Raw genomic sequence first — 24143 nt, forward strand, 5'->3', positions numbered from 1 at the left:
TTGGTTTTTTAAAAACAAAAATGCCAAAAATTTGTGATTTTTCAATTGACTTGCCTTTGAAATCCCAGTAATGTATAGCAACTCTAGGCATGTCTGCCTCTGTCACTTGCAGCAAGAGAGAGAGAGAGAGAGAGAGAGAGAGAGAGAGAGAGAGAGAGAGAGAGAGAGAGAGAGAGAGAGAGAAATGGAACAGGAAATGAGCCTTACTTCCTCTCAGGAGGAGAGGAGAGGCAACACCACTGAACCTTCTCTGACAATTTAGAACTCTGTGGTCTGTAACCCTCTCACATACTAACTATCACCGTTAGGTTTGATTTCAAATCTCTCACAGATAGATACTTCTAACTCAAAGCAACCTAAAATTGCCAAAACCCACCCCACCATTTGAAGAGAGACAAAAAGAAACAGAACTGTAACCTTTGTGCAAAATTTCTGAAAACCTAATGCAACATATGGCAGATAAGGAGTGTTGCGGCTCCTGCTAAGCAGATGCTCCATTTGTAAATGCCTTTTTCTTCCATTATTAATGACTAGGTCCCACTTTTTATAGGAACTTGAAAAACCACAAGAGACTGCAGGAAAACTGCACTCAGAGCGATCTTGAAAGATGGATCTCTGTTACAAAGGCAGACATGCAAAGGAAAGGCACCCCTTGAAAACTATGGCTCTTAATCAGCAATCTAAGTTCAGATTTCACAGCAGAGATGGGCGACCTTTTCTCTGTAGAGACTTGAGCACCACATTCTCTTGGGGGCAATGTGTTGGGAGGTGCATGGTAGCAGAGGGTAGGGCCACCCCCCTTTCTTAAAAACATAAGAAGAGCCAGCTGGATCAGGCCAATGGCCCACCCTGTCCAGCATCCTGACCAGGTGCCTATGGGGAGCTCACAACAGGACTTCAGCACATGAACCCTCTCCCCTCCTGCAGTTTCTAGCAACTGCTATTCAGATGCATTTCTACCTTTGAAAGTGGAGGTGGAGCATAGCCATTGTGACGGGTAGCCATGGAAAGCCTGGTCCACTATGATTTTGTCCAATCCTCTTTTTAATCCATCCAATATGGTGGCCATCACTGCATCCCATGGAAGCGAGTTCCATAGTTTAACGATGTGCTGGACAAAGAAGTACTTTCTTTGATCTTCCAACATTTAGGTCCATGAGTTTATCTCATTATCAGAGCTTTTCACTACCCACTCTTTCCATGCCATGTATAACATTTTACACTTCTATTGTGTCAACTCTTATTCACCTTTTCAATGATGATGATGATGATGATGATGATGATGATGGTGATATTATTTATACCCTGCCCATCTGGCTGGGTTTCACCAGCCACTATTGGAGGCTTACAGCACATATAAAACATAGCAAAACACCAAACATTAAAAAACTTGCCTGATACAGGGCTGCCTTCAGATGTCTTCTAAAAGTTGTGTAGTTCTTTATCTCCTTGACAACTCAAGGGAGGGTGTTCCACTGGAAGGGTGCCACTACCGAAAAGGCCCTCTGCCTGGCTCCCTATAACTTCGCTTCTCGCAGTGAGGGAACCACCAGAAGACCCTCAGAGGAGGACCTCAGTGTCTAAACAAAAAAGTCTCCATTGGTCTCATCCACTCAATCTGGTGGAGCCTGTCTTCGCATGCAGGGGAAGTCCCTAACTCAGCACCTCGCACCAGGTTTAGCCAGCCACGTGTCCACAGTCGCATGCTGACAGCTTCTAAGAGTCACAGCTGAGTGGAGAGTCAGGTGGGGACGAAAGGTGGACAAACTACCCAGAAGGAGCATGATGTGCAGGGGTGGAGGAAGGGGTGTGTGGTGGGTGCGTTCCACCCTGGGTGCCACCACTGAGGGGGGTGACAAAATGCCGGGCGGCATTCACCGCGGGGCCTGCAGCGTGCCCAAACCACATGTCTCTCCTGGGAGAGACGCAGTGGCTTGGGTACACACAGGTTCCACACTGCCCAGACGATCCGCCCACTGCCTTCCCTCTAGCTGTAGGATGGCTGAGTGGGAGAAGGAAGGCAGACTCTGGAGGCCCTGTGGTGCGCCCCGCCCCTATGGGCAGCTTGCTCCGCTCCTGCTGATGACGTGTCCCCCACCAGGGGTCCCCTAGCACCCCAAACACTCCTACTCCTTGAAATCAGACCTACTGAAATTAATGGGCCTAACTTAGTCGTGCTCATTCATTCCAATGAGTCTACTCTGAACTGCATACGACCCTATGCCTGTTTACTCGGAACCAGAACGAAGTCCAGCTCAGTTTAGGATTTCCCTCAGAAGTAAGCCCAGCTCAGCGCAGTGTAACAGGCAGAACAGAAACCAGAGGAATTATTCATCTGCTTGTCATGCGGCAGAGCCGGCTGAGTGGCTCATTTCCTGAAAGGAACATTACACTGCTTGCTGCTGCTGCTGTTCTCCGCCAATTGCATCCTCAATCAATATCGGAGGGAGGGTAGATATTTATTTATTTTAAGGGCGTGAGAGCCGAGGCAAAGAGCCAGGCTTCACCTCACAGTTCGGTGTGGGTTTTCCAAGGGAAGGCTCTGCGTCTGAGGGAACGCGGTGAAACCTGAGGGAACCTGCAGAGACTAACCCACACAGCCCCTCGGGTATCCGATTGTTTGCTGGCTTCCAGGAAGAGGGGATGGAAGAGAAGAACAGGGTGTGGGACGGACAAGACACACACACACACCCCAATCTGGATTCTGACATGCGGTTCTCCAGACACTGGATTAAATGAAGGCCGGCAAACGTTTCCCGTCTTCTGATGAGGCCTCTCGGCTGTCTGCAGAGCTGCAGACAAGACGTACGGCTAGCAATCGCCATCCTCTGCCTGACAGCTGGCTGGGCTCTGCCGAGTAAGTGCTTTGGGCTCCTCGCAGTCCCCACACCTCTTTCCGCCGCCAGATCAGGTTGTGGTGCCAGGCGCATTGCTGAGCTCGGGTCCTGCGTGCAGGTTTGCCACAGGGGTGATCTGCTTGGCCGCTGTGAGAATGGCGCACTGGGCTAGATAGGGTCATTGCTCTGATCCAGAAGAGCCTGTGAACATCCCGGTCCCACAGTGGCCAGACAGACGCATGTGGGAAACCCGCAAGTAGGACCCGAGCATAAGAGCACTCTGCTCTCCTCCTGGTTTCCAGCAACTGGCATGTTCCTTGTGTGTTCCTTTCCTAAACAGTCTCATCACTTCCATCACTGCTGCCTCCCTGTTTGGTGTTTGTTTGTGTGGTTCAAGATGCATGGAATTGTTTTTTTAAGACCTTTTTGAAGTTGCTTTTGTTGTTTGCTGGAAAGAAGGGCTGCGTATAAATTAAACAGATTAATTCCTTTTGCTGGTAATCCCCAACTAGCATGCAGCTCCTGAAGCCCAGCACTGCTAGAGGGGGAAACTTTAGCCTAATAATTGTCTTCCTCCATCTTCTTTTTCATCTCCTTTGCCTTCGGCTCCCTTCTTCCTTTGTGGCAAAGTGTAAGCATTTGCTGGGCTGTGGGCCAAGGTGGACATGGCAGGTCGCTTAGATTTAGAATAATAGAATCACAGAATTGCAGAGTTGGAAGGGACCACGAGGGTCATCTAGCGGCCCAACCCCCAGGAATCTTTCGCCCAATGTGAGGCTTGAATCCATGACCCTGAGATTAAGAGTCTCATGCTCTACTGACTGAGCTATTCTCTGGGGTTTTTTTTCAGTTAAGGTATTTGGGCTTGGCCTAAAAAGGAACACAACCTGGTGCGCTCCCCCCCCCTCTCTCTCACACACACAATCTCTCTGCACACTAGAGTTATTCCTTTGGGCATCTGGAGTCCATATATTACATATTTTCCAAACTGTGTATGTAGTTATACATGGTTGTATGTGTACCCAACCACACTGCAGTCATTTGAGCCTGTGGTTGCTCCTACCATTGGACAGAGTGAGGCAAGTGCTTCAGGCGGCAGATGCGGAGGGCAGGCAGGCAGCAGTGGCGATGCGCTGGAGAACAGATCAATTTGTGCTGCATGGCCTGTCCTATGGACCGGCTATCTTGCTGTCCTCAGGTGTGGTTGGACATAGGAGACCACCTCTAGGGTCTGAGGTCCCTCCCCACCCCTGTAAAGTATTTGAGCAAGCTGTCGTCGTCCCCCCCCCCAAGTGGATGGGCATTTCCATTCAAATGGTGTGCATGCACTGCCTCATGTGATAACATATGCAGGGCGGGGCTTACCTCCCCCACCCCAATATTTTGTTCAAGTTGGTAGAGCATGAGACTCTTAATCACAGGGTTGTGGGTTCAAGTCCCACCTTGGCCAAAAAAAATTCCTGCATTGCAGAGGGTTGGATTAGATGACCTATGCAGTCCTTTTCAACTTCACAATTATATGATTCTAAGTTGGTGGAGGGTGCTGTCCCATTGCCAGTTTTGATGGAAAATCCCACAGCCAGTCTGATCAGCATCTCTATGTAGGAGAAGGAATCCCCACCTCAGGCAGCAAAATGCCCTGTTTGAGGCTGAAGCACACAGCTGTATTCATCACTTAGAAACTTAGGGAGCTGCCTTATACTGGGGCCACCTGTGTTCATCTGTCTCAGCCTTCTCTGATCTGAGGCCCTCCTGACAGCCCCAGCCAGCATGGTTGATAGTCAGGGACGATGGGATTTGTAGTCCAAAATTATCCGGAAGGCATCTGGTTGGGGAAGACTGACCAAGCCCTCTCTGCCTGCTCTGACTGGCAGTAATGTTTATGAATGCTGGTTGCTGGGAATCCCAGTGTGTTTTTGTGCTCATGCCCTGCTTGCAGATTTCCCTCTGTGGTATCTGATTGGTCACTGTGAGAACAGGAGGCTGGACTAGATGGGCCATTGGCTTGATCCAGCAGGCTCTTCTCAAGTTCTAACTTTCTGACACAATACCCAAACTGAAACAGGGCTACAAATATCTCTGGCCTTTGCAATGCAATTTTCCAGCCAAGCAATGTGTACAAAAATGTACACATTATACACAATGTGTACAAAAAAGTGTACAAAATTTGGAGAAAATAATGTACGAAAACACAAAATTGCATACAGAAATGTGTACATTGGAATAAGTTGCATTAAAATGACAATGAGTTTCATAAGGATCTCTTTAAAGAACTTAAGGTGTAGCAAAAATAGGCCTAGAGAGAAACCAAATGTAACAGATTTGTCCATCCCGAGTGACACTAAATAGCTGGCCTCCTCACAACCAAATTTATTTTTATTCATGGCATTTACAGTATATCCCACCTTTCGCTCCAGGTAGCACACGTGTGTCTCCCCCTCCTCATTCAATCCCCACAACAACCCCATGATCTTAGTCTGAGAGGTAGTGACCAGCCCAATATCACCCAGAGAGCTTTGTGTTCGAGTGGGGATTCGAATCCTGGTCTCCCTGGTCTTAGATGAGCACTCTAGCCAGGGTTTCCCAAACCTGGGTCTTCAGCTGGTTTTTTTTGAACTACAACTCCCATCATCCCTAGCTAGTAGGGCCAGTGGTCAGGGGTGATGGGAACTGTAGTCCAAAATCAGCTGGAGACCCAAGTTTGGGAGACGATGCTCTAAGCATTGTTTATATGCCACCCTAGCTCAACACAGACAAGGCCAATCCATCACCCAAAGAAAGGCCGACTTCCCCCTTTGCTTTCTTCTTCCAGCTCGAGGAGGAGAAGCATCATTGCTGGTCTCACAACCCAACATGAACACCACGGTGGCGCAGAACGTTTTGCTGTCCGTTGCGCATACCTTTGGAGGCTCCCCCGTCATCAAGTGGACCCACACGTCACCCAGGGGCACGTCCAAAATTGCCGAGTGGAAACCGCGAAGCTACGCCAACATATCCAGCGGCTACGTAGACAGAGTGAAGATTTATGACAATGGTTCTCTTCAGCTGCTGAACGTCGATATCAGAGATACTGGTTATTACTTAGTCACGGTGAGAGAAGAGTTTGGGATCACCATCTATGGCACCATCCTGTTGAATGTTTATGGTATGAAATGAGAGGATTTAATATTTTCTCTATTGCCGACTGCTCGCAATTCGCTCTTTGGCAGGAGTTGGGAGCTAAAGCTGGGCTGAATATCCCCATCCCACAATTTCATCATAGGAATGCTTGGCTCGCGCAGAAATGGGAAAGGTGATAGTTGGAGAGTTTTCAGGGGGTAGGCAGACTTTTAAGCCTGACCTTAAGTGGAGAATGTTTCCCTTCTTTCTTTTTCACCTCCTGCCTTACCACCCAAAACCAGGTACAGTATGTCCTTGATCACCACAAGGTGTTTTTTCACACATTCAGCTGAATTTGAGTTAGAAGCCTCTTGCAGACCTTCCCTGCTTGATGCGGGGGAGCTCAGGAACACAATGTCCACAGATAGATCATTCACCTGTTCAGGTAAATGTCCGAGAATGTGCCAAGAAGCTGGCATCTGACTAATAAATGAACGGATATTTATCTATCTAGCAAATTCATTGCCACCAAATTACCAGCAGTGGTTCAGGGTTGGGTCACTGTCAATTGCCATCATGGATCATTTGCTAAGTGTTGTTGTTGTTGTTGTTGTTGTTGTTAAGGTTTATTGGATGAATAGATGTGCCGTGTTTCTCCAAAAATAAGCCATACCCCGAAAATATGCCATACCCCGAAAATAAGCCATAGTGATAGGCAGTTTAACCTTGTAGGTTAACCTTGTAGGTTAAACTGTACCATACTTAATAAAAAAAGACATCCCCTGAAAATAAGCCACCGTGTGTTTTTTTTGAGGAAAAATAAATATAAGACGGTGTCTTATTTTTGGAGAAACACGGTATATTCTCTGATTCAGGGGGATTCCCATTCTACCCAGGGGCAGAGCAAGCTGTGGTTTTGGTGCTGCCAAAACGGTCCGCCTGCTGGCTCCCTCTGAGCTGTAGGGTGGCAGACAGACTCCTCATCATCTCTGTGATAAAAAACCAACAACTCTAGCTCTGCACAAAATGCTCACCAACTTTGGCTCCTCCCAAAAATATGAAATAAAGTCAAACCATTTTTGCAGGGTGACAAGAAATTTTCTGCACCAGGTACCACCTGACCTTGCTACATCACTGATTCTACATCTTGTTATCCTGATCTGGGAACCCTAAGGCATTACAGCAGGACAAAACCTTATGAAATAGAGAATTAAAAACCTGATAAAGATCAGGTTTTCAACAGATAGAGGGTGGTGGCCAGTGGCTTCTCCTTCTGTGTGTTTGTGTGCTGTCTGCCTTTGCCTTTCTCATTGCTGAGGGAGACTTCAATGAAAGTGAGATGCAGCCAGGATCTAAGTCAGACCATGGCAACAGAATGTAAAGTCCTGGGGGAGAGTAACCTGTGCCAGGTTTGTGGTCCCGTTTCTGAATGCTTCCCACGTAAGAATCCCCAACTCCTCCCTGCAAGTAAACAATGAGCATGGGACGGCGAACGCTTTTATTTGCATAGGGAAACATTTCAAAATGCAATTGCTTTGACTGCCCACCTCCACCAAAAACCCAAAACAGATACAACTCCATTTCTATATCATTGCTCTACTGCAGGGGGGGCCAACTCTCAAGAGACTGTGATCTACTTGGGGGTAAGCTGTTAAGCTTTTTTTTAAGGAGGAGGAAAGCCCTGTTTTTTTAGAAGTTGTTGAGCTTTTGTAGGGGAGCCAAAGTTGTTGAGCTTCTTTGGGGCGAGCCAGTGATCTACCACAGACGTCCAGTGATCTACCGGTAGATCACGGTCTTCCTGTTGGACATGCCTGCTCTCCTGCATAGGTAGAACAAACTCCAGATAAGTCACAAGGGTGATTGATGGCAGCGGCGGTGGGGAAATTCAGAAACAGAGAGGTCCAAAAGCAATGAGGGCTTGGCAAAAAGGCTCAGCTGGGATCCTGCCAGACAACCTGTTTATTCAGCATTCATCCTGATTTGCTTGCACAAAGCTTATGCCATGGTTAAATGGTATCTGATATTTACTGTGCATTTGTTTGTGGGGAGGTAATTCAACAAGGAACATTCCCCCTGGTTTGCTTGATTACACACCCTCCCATTAATCATGTGTTCACTTCCCAATGCATATGACTGTCACTTTCCTAGTTGCAAAAGGTGTTATGGTTTTTTCCCCTTCTTAGTGCATTTGTTGTGCTGGGGTGACAGAGGACTTTAAACCCCTTTAATTGTGCAAACCTAAATAAAGGATGTGCACTTGAATCTATCCCACAGGATAGTGATAGTCTGGAGGCACCCCTCGATGACTCATGATTTCTTTTCCAAGTGTCCTAAGTCAACTTTCACTGTGTTGTCTGCCTCCCCTTTTCCTTCAGAGATTATCTATGAAGACCTGCATTTCGTAGCCGTCATTTTTGCCTTCCTCGCAGGTGTGTCTGCCATTCTAGTCTGCCTCATGTGGCTGTGCAATAAATTAATGCAGCTGTTTCAGAAGGAGAGGCACCGGATCAAAGGTAATCTTTGCAGCAGCATGTAAAGGAAATAAATAATCTTTCATTTGCTCCAACTGTACCTGTTTGTCAGAGATAGCTCCTGATTTGGGGGGTGGGGTTTGCTATCCATTCTCGGAAAATGGTTTCTTTGGAGGATGCTTCGTTGAATTGTTGTTATTGCGAGTTGCAAACACTGTTCTTCAGCAGGAATCGGAAACCAGCGACCCTGCAGTTGGCAGTCCAGCTCCCATCAGCCCCAACAAACATAGCAGAGATCAGGAATTACAAGAGTTGTAGTTCTCCATTCCTCTTAAGAAGAGTTTAGCTCCATGGACATTAATCTGGGAAGCACATGCATATTTCTTTAATGCACACCTGTAACTTTAAAAATGGGCCACGGGTGGCGCTGTGGTCTAAACCACAGAGTCTAGGGCTTGCCAATCAGAAGGTTGGCGGTTCGAATCCCCACGACGGGGTGAGCTCCCGTTGCTCGGCTCCTGCTCCTGCCCACCTAGCAGTTCGAAAGCACGTCAAAGTGCAAGTAGATAAATAGGTACCACTCTGGCAGGAAGGTAAACGGTGTTTCTGTGCGCTGCTCTGGTTCGCCAGAAGCGGCTTAGTCATGCTGGCCACATGACCTGGAAGCTGTCTGCGGACAAACACCAGCTCCCTCGGCCTGTAGAGCAAGATGAGTGCGCAATCCCAGAGTCATCCGTGACTGGACCTTATGGTCAGGGGTACCTTTACCTTTAAAAATGCATGCACGTGAGCACTAAAGCAGCTAGTGCCACTGGCATTTTACATTCTGCAGCAGTATAATTTGAACTCTGATCCTACTCAGGGACAGTGCTGAATGCATGCTAGGAAACTTGCATGTATGCATACTTCAACCCTTAAACACACTCGCAGAAGATGCACATCTTTTACAATGCACAACCCTGGGAATGTGTCTAAGGGACATTGGGACCCAGGGATTATCATCTACACTGGGATCTCAATTTGAGTGCCAAAGCACAGTTACACACGAGACAGTTGCAACAGTATATTAAACAGTTGTGACATTCTTTCCCATCTCTTCAGGAGGCAGGAATTTCTTAGCAGGCAAATCAATGTAGGAAGGATGCCCTGAAAGAGGGATATTTAAAAAAATCAGCCAAGTGTAAATCTGGGCATATGGTACAGACAAACCTCAGTTGTTGAACATAATCCGTTCGGCTTTTGAAATGTTCGACAACCGAGGCGTGGCTTCCAATTGGTTGCAGGAGCTTCCTGCACTCAGGCAGAAGCCATGTTGGATGTTTGGCTTCCGAAAAACGTTTGAAAACCGGAGCATTTACTTCCAGGTTTTCATTGTTCGGGAGCCGAAACATTCCAGAATGGAGGCGTCCGGGATCTGAAGTTTGACTGTACCAGCAACAGTGCTGCAGTATTCAGACTTAATCTCTCTCTCGTCCCCCACCCTCCTTCAGTTCCTCTGCACCTTGTTTGCAAACTGCATTATCTATTTGGCTTGAAAGATCTTCGGGCAATTTCAAGCATGCAAAGACATAGACAAACACAGCAGGCTGTTTGCTTTACAACTATGGCAGTGGCAGCTGAGAACACCTGCGGAGAAGGCCTTATTGTGCCACAGCCCTTGTGCAAACAAGCGGACTTGTCATATCCCTTTCCATGGAATGTCAGAAGTTGCCTTAGATAGGCGATAATTATTTTCCAACTGGTGGTAGCAGCTCTCTAGGGTATCAGCTAGAGATCTTCCACATCACCTGCAGATAATTTTTAAAAAACAAGAGGTGCTGGGACCCTCTGCTTGCTAAAACAAAGTGCACTGCTACTGAGGCACGCCCAGTCCATTTAAAGTGACAGTCCCTCCCTCTTTTGACACTTTGCAGTCCTGCTTCCTTTGCCTCTTGCTGCAAGACCGCAAACTCTCCCGCTGCTCAGTTTTATGCAACCTATGAGCTTCCTATCAGATTTTTGTGAATGGGACAATCACAACTTCCATCATCCTCGACTGCCCATCTTGGCTGAGGCGGATGGGAACTGGAGTCTGAGGAGCACAGATTCCCTATTCCTGCAGGATCAATCCCCTTCTAGGCCTCATATGAAGGCACCCCCTCACCGAAACTATCTTCCTTGCTGAGTGAAAAGTGCCTCTCCTTTGCATACAGATGGTCCCCCTGGTTTAGCTTCATTAACTCCAAAATTTAGGACCCCGCCCAAACCTGTGCTAAAGTTTTGCAGCCATTTCGCAGCAAAAATCCTGTTTTGCAGTGCTCCCCCCAAAAACCAGGTTTTTCAGTTAACCAAAAATGTAACCTTTTCTGAATTGCTTCAATTTGGCAATAGTTTTGCAGTGAACCCTGGCATCTGCCCATAGGGCTGGGAAAAGGGCAGTGCCTTAAAAACCCTGGAGAGCCATTGCCACTTAGCATAAACGATACTGAACTGGTCTGACTCTCCATTCCCCTCCCGGCAACTCCATTGCCTTTCCATGTTCCATGACTGGGTTTTCTCCATACAACTGACACCAGAGCAGATCTGGAAAAGGAAGGATATCAAGAGAAATAGCATCTGCAAAGCTGCTGTAAATGTAGTGCACACACTTTACACTTGGATCTTTTGGTTTAATTGGTACAGATTTCAGAGGGGAGGTGTAGTATAAACATGGGCCTGTTTAGGGGAGATTATGTAACACTAATGCCCTGTTTATAGAGATTTGCAGCAGGTTTTCACTATGCTCATGAGTTGTATGCCATTATCTCTTAGCTATGTTTTTTATTTTGGAACTGCTCCTTTCCAGTCGATCCGTTCTCTAAACAACTACATTCTCCTTTCATTTACAGCAAGCGCAACTGAAGAGACTGAGCTGCAAATGATGGGGTGTTAAATGTGGAACAGTTTAGATGTACGAGACAATTTTCTACCTCAAAAATGAACACTAGTAAGAGAGGAGACAGGCATCCAGAAGACACAAGATGTATGTTTCTTCTGTTGTAAGATATTTCCTGAACCAGAAAAGCAAAGATTAATTGGAAGCTGATTCAGAGACGCTTTTGAGAGATACTGTGGAATTTACAATGGACAGAACATGTAAAGAGGACGGAATGCTTCTGTTGTTCAACCTGTATCAAGAACAAACACTTAAACTTTGCACTGGCAAATATGACGACGACATGACTGAGGACTTCATGTGCTAAAATTTGCACCCACGATAGTGGACAATCTTGAATGTGCATAGGTAGGGGGGGGGGGAATGCAGCCTTTTAAGGAAGGTGCAACTGTTTACAGTGGTACCTCGGGTTAAGAACTTAATTCTGGAGGTCTGTTCTTAACCTGAGGTACCACTTTAGCTAATGGGGCCTCCTGCTGCCGCCGCACGATTTCTATTCTCATCCTAAAGCAAAGTTCTTAACCCGAGGTACTATTTCTGGGTTAGCGGAATCTGTAGCGTCTGTAACCCGAGGTACCACTGTATTAACTTATTCCATTTTAGAAACAAATTAAAGTAGTAATGGGCAACTCGCATCAAAAACATTTACCGATGATTGGGTTTTTAATTTAAAGAATAAACCAACATTAGAATGATGAAGTTCAAGTTCTTTCATTGACCTTTTGATGTTAGACGACAAGATGAGCATCCCATTTACTTATTTCTATCCCTCCCCTGTTTTTCTGGCACTCAGGACGGTGTAGATGGGGATCATCTCATTTTGTCCTCACAACCACCTTGTGAGGTAGGTCAGGCTAAGAGTGATATGGCTCAGTGGGGATTTTAATACGGCTTTCTAACTTCTAAATACAGTACTGCATACACTATGCCACAAGCTTGCATTGATATTTTGCATTTAATTCCCTGTGCTTGTATGTCTTTGGAATGACAATAGCATTCCAATAGAATGGTTAAACGAAATGGTGCTCGCAACTGTCTTTAGCTGTGGCTGTTGGTGAATGTTTCAGGAATAAAACTGACAAATAAGCTGCCTTGTTAAGTGTTTTGATCATCATTAATAAAGAGTTATTACCTGAACATACATCTGTGACATCAAAAGTCACAGATGCGGATCTGAGCACTGCAGAAATAACTACTGCTATGGCAAAGACCTCCTCTAAATGGAAATGTTCCAGCCTGTTCTGGGCTGCCCTTGCTAAACTGGGCATAACCACATTTTCTACAGAAGCAGCCCAGGTAATCCCTTTATAAAGATGGGGCAAAGAGGACTTCCATTTTGCAAATCTCGTGAACTATTCATCAAGGACTTTGGACTCGAGCAAGACAACAGCAGTGTAATTCAACATTCAGAAATGGCAGGAGAAATTGCTTCCAGAAATTGCTTCTGGGGGGAGGAGAAAAATGAAATGAATGACGTTTCACACGTTATGCAACTTTAGAACCATCAGGAGTGTATAAGAGTCATTCCCTTTTGTGCCAAAACAATAGTCCTTTTTGTTTCGTCGCTAAGCCTAAGAGCAGGGTGTCAAGGCTGCCATGAGGAGCTCCATTTTGTACACAAAGTTGCGTCCTTCCATCTTGTTCCATTGAACCTCTTTGAATGGGCCACGAAGGTTGTTCCATTTGCTGTCTTGAAGCACGTCGCTTTTGGGGAGGTCTTTGCACTGGGAGCGTGGGAACTGAACCATAATCTTAGTGCCGCTTTCTGGACCATTGCGTACTGCAGAAAACAAGCACAGCAACGCAACAGCATTAACTATGCACCATTTTGTAAAGCTTTAAAACTAAAATGGTAATCCCATTAACCCAAAGGTTCCCACGGTGACATAGCCCATCAGTTAAAATATGCAAATAATATCAATCTGGCGATTGTGCCTTCAACAATTCTTAGGGACCACACAAGTCCTCATTAAGTCGTACTGTGCCATTTTTGACTTTCCAATCTGAGTGGGTTGTGGTTTTTGTTTTGTTTTTAAACTGCAGAGTGTAAGAATGCTGTATTTACTGTACTGGTTCCTTTAACTGCAATTTCTTTCCTTTTAGCTCACATGCATGAAGCACATAGGTTCTCAGCAAGTTTTAATTCCCAGCACAGTACCTGAAATAGAATAGTCTCCATTTGGTGACGCCACAGTTATGGCCGACGCATTGCCAATGCTCTCCACTGGGCCCAGACCCACGTGATTACCAAAACTGAGCACATGCCATCCCATAACTTTGGCCAACTGCTGGACTGCATGCACTTGATGCTGTGACATCTGAAATAAAATTAAAAAAAAATGAATGGGTGGATGTTTCAGTTGCATTTTATCCCCTTCGTTCCTGCCTCCTGCCATATTCTCTATATTTGCTCTCTCAAAAACGCAGAGCAGCTACTTTATAATAGCTACTGTAATATAACTGCATATCTGCATTTAATCTACAGCAGTTTCCACACTCAAGAGTCATCATTGCAGGAGCTCTGGTACCAAACAAGAGTGAAAGATATCCAGAGATTCCAAGTGACACAAAACTGCACTTTTTGGTTGTCTGTGACTATGAGCAAGCCATCCTGACTCAGCTGAAGGCTCCCAAGGCAAAAAGAATCATTTAACAGAAAAACATACTTTCTAAGCATACTACTGGTAGAATCAAAGCTGGCTCAACAAGTTCGCACTACTAACTTTGGACTGAAAACAGGTCCCTAGTCACAGACATAATTTCCCTGTTCTTGCTATTTGCCACTAGCACAATATTTTGCAGATGCAGCAGGAGAACTTCGAACTCCTACAACTGTATTAAATCTGCATCTGCAATCCCAAGACGTCCATTTTAAAAAAGAAGGCATTCAAGGTCCTGCTGCACTCACCCACCCACCACAGAAAGGCAAAAGATTCCTGGTTTTTACCTGAGAGAGAAGAAAATCTTGTAACTCTTGTTCTTGGTGGGATAGCGTAATTACTCTTCCGTCTCTATGTACTACTCGGATCTGCTCAACGCCAATATTTAGTTGCAACTGAATGGACCTTTGAAAGCAATAAGATATGAGCACAACTGGTGCTTTGGGGTGGTGGAACAGTGGTTACCTCCATTGCCTGAGAAAGTCAAAAGCATAGCACTGCACCACAGTTAAAAACCAATCCTTCAACAGCAGCAATCCTTAAAAGCAGAGTGAAGTAGAGCACTATAGTGAATAGGGAAATGATATTTCAATTCAGCAAAGAAGCATTGCAAACACCATTGGGAATCACGCTTAGCGCCCCCTTTTTCAAAAAGACATTTGAGCCTCTAAGTCAGGCATCCCCAAAATTCGGCCCTCCAGATGTTTTGGACTTCAATTCCCATCATCCCTGACCACTGGTCCTGTCAGCTAGGGATCATGGGAGTTGTAGGCCAAAACATCTGGAGGGCCGCAGTTTGGGGATGCCTGCTCTAAGTTATGGTTATTGGGGAATGACCTCCCCAGCTGGGTAATTACAGAGACATCCAAATATTTTCTCCACCCAAGGAGCAAGGTGCAAACATTTCCCCCCTTTCACACTCACTTGCATATCTGCTCATAACCTTGAGAGGTGATCAGGACTTTGACACTTGATTCATAGACATCATTGATGTTTGACCAGTGCGCCTGAATTTGTGGATCCTCAATACGGCTGGCAAGACTGTCGATGGTTCGAGCAGTTCTGAAAACAAAAAGAACAAGATCCCAGAAGACTTGGAGGCACTGCATTTTTATACTGGTGAGGAAAAGTAATAAGCTCTGCCTGATCACATTAGACATAAATGCCTATAAAAATAAATTGGTATTGATAATATTTAAAGCCTGACACATCTCAAATGCTACCGAGACTATGATGCCTAACTTTAAGCGAACCTTACGTTGCACATCAATGTTTTATAGGTATTCCTGAAGACACTAGCAGGCATATATTATTCAACACATTGATCGGTTGAAGCTGCACGTCTTGCAAAACAAGACAATAAATGTAGGAAAAAGACTCTGAGCATTGCAAGGAAAACAGAAACAACCACCAGTAAAACATACATACACTGGGGGGGGGGATAAGACGTGGGTTTTTCTGCAATCAGCTTTCCTTAAGTAACATTACCTTGCAGGTAAAATGTATTAGGTTTGCTCCCTCACTTTGTTTTTTATTCTATTTTTATCCTACCCTTTCCCCCAAGGGCTTCAGGATGGTGTTTCTCTTCCCAGCCATTACATCTTCACAACAACCCTGCAGGATAAGGCAGCTTGACAAGCCTTTCCTAGTCCCCAGTCAGCTTGTGTGGAGATCTGAACCTGGGTCTGCCTGGGTGCAGACTGACATTCTAACCACTAAAGCGCACTGGCCAAGTCTAGCATTTCCTGATATCAGATATCTGGACCACCCAACATAATTGAAATGCTCCCCTCTACTCATTGCATCCTCCCCTGATTTGAGCCCCTTTCCCAAATCAACTCCACTCCTTTTCAATTCTCATTCCATGTTGTCCCTGGAAATTCAGCCTGGCCATTGACCAGCAGGGCTCTCCCAAGCAGAAGAGCTGGTCACAGTCCATCATTTGGACATCATTGGGCATTGATCTATATAGAATATATGTAACACTTCATATTAAACACACTGGAAAAATCAGTGTGATCCAGTACAGACAGTGGACAGTCTTACTTAATATGCTTATGAGAAACGGATTAAAAGTTCTGCCTGTGATAAACAGCTTCCTATAGAAATTATCTGGGAGTGTAGTCAGTGCTCTGTTGCTGATGAAAGGAACTCATCTGTGGAATGGAGGAGGGAGGTAGTTTCGCATCACCTCCCAGTCTGCTGTTCTCCCCTAAATCTTCTCCCGACAAGAGCTGTTATTCAGCAACATCTGCAGGGCCAAAGATTCCTTGCCCCTTCTCTGAAGAATTCCTTCCATAAATTGAAAGAAGATATTGGATACAACCCCTGCCACACAAGCGAAGCGTTCAGGCGAATTAACTTGCAAAGTATCTACGTTATGCAGAAAGCGCTCTCCAAAAGATACATTTGCATACCTGCGTCTCAGAAAGATGTGTTTTGCCTGCTTTATAATCTTCTCTAGCAGCCCCTCACTTGGTTGCAAGGAATTGATTTCATTTTTATCAAAAGCCTGAGGCCCCGCTAGTCTCATTCTCTTATGGCCAAAAGGTGCACTAGCTGGGTGAGGCATCATGGTGGAGCTCAGGGTCTGCTTGTGAAACTGAGGAGGGGAAAAAAGTTGCTATAATGAAGCCAAGGGAACAAGCCAATTCTAGTCTTAAGTCAGAAACTGTGCAAAGACCAGCAAAACAGAACTGTTTGTCAAGTAACAACTGTATACAACTTGATTGAATGATTTTTTTTTACTATTGAGAAAATACAAAAGCAAAAAACACACCATGATTTTGTATCAAACAAGCAAAATTACTCCTGGGTTTTGTAAGGCTCAAGAATACTGGCCAGAATAGGGAACACAGATCCTGAAAACCATTTATCAGGAGAAGTACCTAGTTCTTCTCTTTTTGATGTAAAGGAGACAATTAGAGATTGTCTCCCCCTTCCACCTTGGAGAGGGAGTGAGCATATCACCTAGGGGGGATTATTGGGTTGTATTTGGTTTTTATTATGTATTTTGTGTTTTTTATACTGGAATTTTTATGTTGAGAACTGCCCTGAGATCTACAGGCACAGGGCGGTATATTAATTAATTAATTAATTCTCATCAGGAGGTCTAACAATCAGAGACTTGTCCTGAAATCCTTCACTGCCTTACCTATGAACAAAACTCTCCACTATAGTTTCTGGATGTCTTCTGTCTTTTCTCTAGTTTGCAGGAGCACCTGCTCTATATCAGCTATGTCACCCTGGAGCAGCTCTGGGGAACCTACAGTCCTCCAAATGTTACTGGATTCCCAACTCCCATCATACCCAGCCAGCATGACCAATGGTCAAGGATCATACCGGTAATTAGTAGGTTCCCCACTGGTGAGCTTGAGATTATCAGCAAACAATGACACTCAGGAAATCGTTCTCAGAAGAACAAGAGCTTAAAAGATATTTGCTTCCCAGAGATCTGTAATTTTAATTCAATTCACCTTCTTAGATCCTCATGCATGTAGGATAAACCTGTTCATGGATACTCAAGTACAGTATATCTCATGACTTCTCTCTCCGTATTGCAAAAATAACAGTGCCTTCCCCCACCCCCAAAGTCTTTGATACTAATTCTTCCAGTAATGCATTTGCAATTGTACTCTGGGGAGAGGTTCTCAGCCATACATGGAGATCAAGGAGGGCTAATGGAATAAAAACCATAGGGACCAATATTCTGTCATGATTAGAGGCAGACCCACAAGTTGCCAGTTTGCACACTGAGATAATAAAAATGCTTCTCAGGAACCCGTCAAGAAGCTGTTCTGCAAATGGAGTATGCTCTTATTTTTTCACAATCTAAAAGTTCCTGCTACCAAAACCAGAATCCACAATAGAGGAAGGAAAGAGTTAGTTGTGTGCTGGTTCCAGCAATCGAAAGACACAAATCCCATGCAATCATTTTGTTTTCATTCCCCGCTTTAATTGGCCTTGCAAGAAGATCTGCTACAAGTCCGACTCAATGATACTGGGTGGGACAATGTTTGCTGGATAGTGCTGATTGTTTTATCTAACTGACAGCACTGTGCGGAAAAGCAGCACAGTCTAGGTTGTTGTCGTTGTTTATAAGAAGCCATGGTACCCAGAATTAGCCACTAAAGTAAACATAGCCTAGATACTACCACCCTTCCAAAAAAAAAAAAAGAGAGAGAGAGAAAATTCCATAGCTCTTAATGCAAATATTACACACCCTCTTAGCAGACAATTAAAACAACAACAGCTGCTTTCTTTAAGTGAGCTAACAGGAAGAACAGAGAAAGCTGACAGTACCTCTCTAATCAGCTGGTGCAAATTATGCTCTAGAACGTAAAGATGATCCTCTGGACTTTGCTTATCGGAAGCAGATTTCTGGGATTTCTTGTCATCTGAAGAGTGACACAAGGAAATGGACAGCTGCAAGCCTACATAATGAAATGGGGCAGAGAGAAAGCATGGCTTAGTTTTAACTCTGAAGAGCACAGCAACACATACAGCATAACAAGATAATTTTTTTACTCCATTTGTCCTACACACAAACTTGCCGATTTCTTAAATATAAGACATAAACATTAGCCTATGGAAATGGGGAAATTTGCTGGCAACTTTGCCTAGATCAGTCCATGCAAGCAAGATGATAGTTTTGGGTATCTTTTGGACAGATGAGAGCCATGCACCTGAAAGAGTCGTAAGACTTGGAAAGGTACTAGGTTAAATGACACATCTTTTTAGATCTGTTCTCTACACGCATGCAAAAAATTGCCAGATCCTTCAATTTAATTTGTCTTGGAACGCTTACCTGGAAATGGCTGAGAAATTATTTGGTTCTTCACAACTATGTGGGGAATCTGAGATTTAATTTGTACAGCTTCTCGAGACAGTTGAGCAAAGATTTCTTTACACAGCAATACATTCTGTGCCGTCTCCAGCTTCGTTTGCCAATGCAGAGCCCCTAAAGGAGAGGAAGGGAAAAACACCGTTGTAAAGTTGAGAGAAGCAGCTCTATTTATATGGACATTCAAAGTATTATACAACCTAAACGATGAGAAAGAGATGGCTGATAAAATGTGCACACAATTTGAATCTTTTAAATACAACTCAAGTTGAAGACAATACATAACACTGCCTATGCAGAGCTCAGTGGGGGTGGGGGGAAAAGAACACATTTATTTTAACGTCTAGATCTTTGAGCAGAGTATTATGAATCAGTGAAGACAGTGGGCTTTTCAAGAGTAGGTTTATTTTTTAATAGGTCTATTCAGTTTTCATGCGGACAAGAATCTTTTGAGACATACCATTCAAATACAGACCATAACTGTACCTGGCTTTGATTTCAGAAGCGGCCTTTTAAACAGATTTACTGTACCAAGATCCCCTATATCGGGTGCTTGCTTCTGAATAGACACCTATATTCAAAAAGAAGCAAACAGGGTCATTTTGTATTCAAAGAACACACTAACAAAACGTTAAAAGCAGCAACTGGACAAACCTTTATATAGGCAGATCCCTCTAAATCACTTGGGATTTGAACATCCAATGGACAGTAATCTTCAGGAATCTTTTTATCCAAATCAATGTCTGTGTTTTTTATGACCTCAAATGTACCGTGATGAGGAAAGAGAGACCCTAAAAATAAAAGTAGTTTAAATGTTTTGGATGACGCTGAGAGACTGTGGCATGCCTAACAAATTCAAAGAATTGAACTGGACACTATCTTAATTATAGTTCAAAGCTAAGGAGTAGTTGGTACAATACAGGGGTTGGCAACCATATATACTACCTAGCCCCTCAGTTGCCAATACAGTGGTGCCTCGCTTAACGAATGCCCTGCTTAACGAAATTTCCGCTTAACGAAAGGATTTTTTGAGTGGAGGTTGCCTCGCTAGACGAATTCGTTTTATGAAAAAAACGTCTAGCGAATCGCGGTTTCCCATAGGAATGCATTGAAATTCAATTAATGTGTTCCTATGGGCAAAAAAAAAAATTCAAAAAAAAAATCAATGCATTCCTATGGGATTCGCTAGACAAATTTTTCGTTATAAGTAAAGACCCGTGGAACGAATTAAATTCGTCTAGCGAGGCACCACTGTATACCTTTCTCCTTCTGCTCCATGCTTCTTGGCGGGGCCAGCCCTATTATTAGTGAGTCAGCTGCCTCAGGCTGTGACAAGCTCCCCATTAGCTGATTCATTCTGAGCCTCCACACATTCCCCTCTGCTAGACAACAGTGTTCCACATGTCCCCTAAGCTAGCCTGCTGCCTTCAAGTGCAGTGGAGGATGCTGTCCTGTTGCTCATGTTGAAGAAAGATTCAACAGCCACTCCAAGCAGTTTTTGTACATGCAATGTAGTGGGTGAGGCACCATCTTGCTACTCGCCTCAAGCAGCAAAATGTCTTAGGCAGTCCTGCTTCAACTCAGAAGGAGGAGATACAAAGCTCTATCATGCGTGGAAGAAGAGGTGATCAAAAACATTATTAGTAGATTCAGCAAACTTTAGACCAATCCTTTGCCTATCATACCTGCACTTTTGTAGCTCAAGTCCCCAAGGATCTTATCCCCAACCTTCCTCAACTTCCAGTGCTGCCTCAGTCTTAGTAACTCAGAGTTGAAGTCTCTCTGCCGCTTATTTTCCTGGCTCTCTGCAACCGATTTAGATAACCTTTCTGCTCCCTTCAGAAGAATTTGGGCTGCTCCAGCTAACGACTTCTTCTTGGAGATCAGCTGCAAAACTTGATTCTAGAAATGAAGAAACAGAACTGCAGTTTTATTTAAATGTGACTTTATCTGTTGACACCAGTGATGGGGCAACCTGTGCCCCTCCAGATGTTCCCAGATCACAACTCCCACCATCTACAACTGTTGGCTGGTACCAGTGGGAGTTCTCAGTCCATCACTATCTGCAGAGCCAGTGGTTCTCCTTTCACATTATAAAAACAACAAAACAAAACCTCAAGCAGAAAGGAAACTTATATTGTGTCTTCCAGGCAACAAATCAAATTTGGGCTTAAAAGCAGGTGTGGACAAATTCTAATTCCCTCTTTTAAAAAGAAACTACTTCATATTTGACAATGTAGCCCACAGTTAACAATACATACAAACAGAAATACAGTTTAACCAAAATGGAACAGTTCATCTTTCCCAATAGTTTTAATAGTGGTCTGAACAGAACAGGTGTGCTGTACCTGTTTTGGGGTAAGTGGTTCTTGCACAACTGGATCCAGAGTCATGAATTTTTTATCCTTGACAATGCTGAGAACATCATAGAGCACACACATCTCTGTCAAAGCGCTTCTTAAGTTATTCCTCACTGAATCCCAGGGCCAGAGCGAAGGCTGGAACTTTACCAAACCTAGAGCACACAAATGAAAGAAAAACACAGGAAGTCTATATACTATTGCTGGAATTATCAAGAGAGCTATTCCTTTACACAGGTGCTGCTATAACTATGGCTAGAAAGCTGCATGTCATGGTGTTGCATCCCTTTAGTGAAGGGTCAAAGGTCAGTGGTAGAGCATCTGCTTTGCACGCAGAAGGTCCTATGTTCAATTCCTCACTAGCTCCAGGTAAGGCTTGGAAGAGACCCACCTGAAGCCCCAGAGAATTGTTGAACCAGTGGTCTGAGTCACTATAATGCAATTTCCCATGCTTGTTTCCTCTTCAACTCAGTGAGAGGGGGTGGGCAGCTTTAGAAACTTCCCAATTTAAAAAAAAATATGAATATCAATACTGGTAAAATGTGCAGGAAAGCAGTTTTCACCTATAGATTTTGAGATACATGCTAGTGGAGCAGACTGCCTAAATTATCCTTTGCCTGCAAGTATGTAAGCAGAGGTTAGATAGCTATCCATCAAGGATGCTGCAGCTGCAGCCTTTGTATTGTAGATCCTCCACTGAACCAGGGATTGAATTAGATGAATTCTTGGAAAACTTCTAACTTCATTAATCTGTGATTCAGTGTGGTTGAGGGGTGTACTGAACATCTTCCAGGATGCACAGTTGGGGAGGGGCCACACAGAAGTCCAGGAATCCAGTAGCAAAACACAGAAATTGAATGCATATAAAAGCATGTTTATGGCCCAGAACCCTCTGCAACGCACCATAGTTCTTCATTAGACTTGTAGGAAATTCCTTAATAAACAAACCAATGCAGAAAAAGTTTGCCATCCACCAGATGGTGGTTTGTGTCTCATTAGGTGTTGGATATTACATGAAATAAACCAGACATTTTGAATTAGGTGAGAAGCTTGTTGTTGTTTTTTCTCCCCCAAAGAGAAAAATGTGTCAAAATCCGCCAAGGTCCTTCTCCATGAATTGTCCTTCAGTTGTCCACACCCACCAGATATTTTTAAGATATCCAAGCTGACAGCTCTGAGGAAGGAGTTGGCATAAACACTCTCCCCTCCAGTAGAAATAAGGAGGTGGGCCAGATTGCTGGCAGAGGGGTCACATGTCCTATTGTTCCCCTATGTAAACAACAACAACACCCAGTAGAAACACCTTCTTGGAAGGGAAAATAAAAGTGTGTTGGGGGTTATTCACCTGCGATTTCCACAAGGGGAGAGAACACAATTAAAAACGTGGTTTCTCTGCCTGCAGCCTGAAAGTGGCTCAGTGTTTTCGTTTTCATCGTGTAATTTCTTTTCTCATTTTGTATTTTTGTGCCCTTTTAAAATGTGTTTTTTTGTTGTTTGGGGGGGACTATTGGTTGTTTTTTAAAATAATTATTATGTATTATGTGGTTTTATATCTTGATTTTATTCTGTGAACTGCCCTGAGGGTTATAGGGTGGGGTGGTGTGTGTGTGTGTGTGTGTAAATAAATAAATAAATAAATAGTGGTGGACCGCCCCGCGATCTTCAGAGGAAGGGTGGCATGCAAATGCAATAAATGATAATAATAATGATGCTTCAGGTTCGGGCATGGCAGGGGGTTGGACTACATGACCCTCAAGGGTCCCCATCCCAAGTCTACGATAGCGGTGACGGACAGGCCTCGCTCCCTACCTTCCTCCTCCTCCTCATCCCCTCCTGCGGCTCCGGGCCACTCTCTTCCCCCGGCGGCCGGCGCGGGCTCGTCCTCCTCGGAGCCGGAGCTGCCCTGGCTGAAGTCGATGCGCTGCGCCAGGCGGGCCAAGTTCTGCGACATGGAGAGCGGCTGCAGGTAGGTCTCGCTCCCGTCCAGGCCCACCTCCTGCACATGCTTCTCGCAGGCGGACTCGATGCTGATCCGCACCGCGGGGACCCCCGACATCTTCGCCTCAGCTTGGGTCTCCTCAGAGGCTCTGCGTTCAAGTGTTCGAGAAGGCCTCGCCGAGCATGCGCGTTAAGGGCTACGGTGCCTGCGGAGGGACGAGGCAGAGCAGCGAATCAGGTTTCCCTCCTCAGCGGCTCTGTGCGTGAGAAAAATCCCGGCTGGCCTTGCCGAGCATGCGTGTTACGGACTACGGTGCCTGCGGAGGGACTCGGCTAAAGCAAGGGGAGAAAAAAAGGAGTTCAGGCTCCCCCTAGTGGCCCCCGGAGGTTGTTCCCGGAAGAGCTCGGGATTTGCAAGGGGCGGGGATAGAACGGAGGCGGCGGGGGGGGGGGCAGGACCGCGAAATCAGCCTTCCCCAACCTGCCGCCCGCTGGATATTTCAGACTACAACTCCCATCAGCGCGGCTCATTGGGAGTTGTAGTTTTTTTAGCAACTGGAGGGCACCGGGTTGGGGAAAGCTGAACTAAAGCGTGTGGCGGCAGTTATTTATGAGCAGCATGCTTTTACATGCATCTTTTATTTATTTGCACGTTTGCTCTGCACGGAAAATTATACTTGCTGGGTTTTCCACTCTCCAGGTCAGGAATGGGGAAGCTGCCCGCCTTGTTGGTGTTGGGCTTCAGCTCCTATCACCTGATGATCATCTGTCTGCACTTGCTGGTGCTGATGGGAGTGGAGTCCAAAGACACCTGGAGGGCCGCAGGTCCACCCATCCCTACTCCAAGCTCCACAAGACTCCGCAGAGACTTTGAAGTAGGTGTGCAGTGCAATACCACCAAGGTTTATTCTAGAGCAAGTCCCGCACCGAATTCCAAAGAAGATGCTCCGAGACAAGCATTTGTAAGATTGTAGCTGTATGTTACAAGCCTTGTGCATTTGGGGTGGGGGTGGGGGTTGGT

The 24143-nt window shown here is 45.1% G+C and overlaps 2 protein-coding genes across 2 annotated transcripts; one reads left to right on the top strand and one right to left on the bottom strand.

Annotated features, from left to right (window-relative positions):
• Positions 1-2531: 2531 nt before the first annotated feature.
• VSTM5 (V-set and transmembrane domain containing 5) lies at positions 2532-11656 on the top strand. The gene is made up of 4 exons (XM_035115520.2): positions 2532-2857; positions 5650-5982; positions 8312-8449; positions 11275-11656. Exons 1-4 carry the CDS (start codon positions 2767-2769, stop codon positions 11316-11318), a joined length of 606 nt encoding a protein of 201 aa, XP_034971411.1. The 5' UTR covers positions 2532-2766; the 3' UTR covers positions 11319-11656.
• A 313-nt stretch (positions 11657-11969) lies between these two features.
• MED17 (mediator complex subunit 17) lies at positions 11970-23392 on the bottom strand. The gene is made up of 12 exons (XM_035115519.2): positions 22994-23392; positions 21173-21339; positions 20510-20726; positions 19479-19615; positions 19311-19395; positions 18789-18941; positions 18284-18414; positions 16399-16583; positions 14906-15043; positions 14269-14386; positions 13480-13639; positions 11970-13101 (listed from the first exon to the last, which is right to left on the bottom strand). The coding sequence occupies exons 1-12, from the start codon at positions 23238-23240 to the stop codon at positions 12893-12895; spliced, it is 1947 nt and encodes a 648-aa protein (XP_034971410.1). The 5' UTR covers positions 23241-23392; the 3' UTR covers positions 11970-12892.
• Between the last annotated feature and the right edge of the window lie 751 nt (positions 23393-24143).

This window comes from Zootoca vivipara, chromosome 4 (genome assembly GCF_963506605.1).
Source record: "Zootoca vivipara chromosome 4, rZooViv1.1, whole genome shotgun sequence".
Lineage (NCBI taxonomy): Eukaryota > Metazoa > Chordata > Lepidosauria > Squamata > Lacertidae > Zootoca > Zootoca vivipara.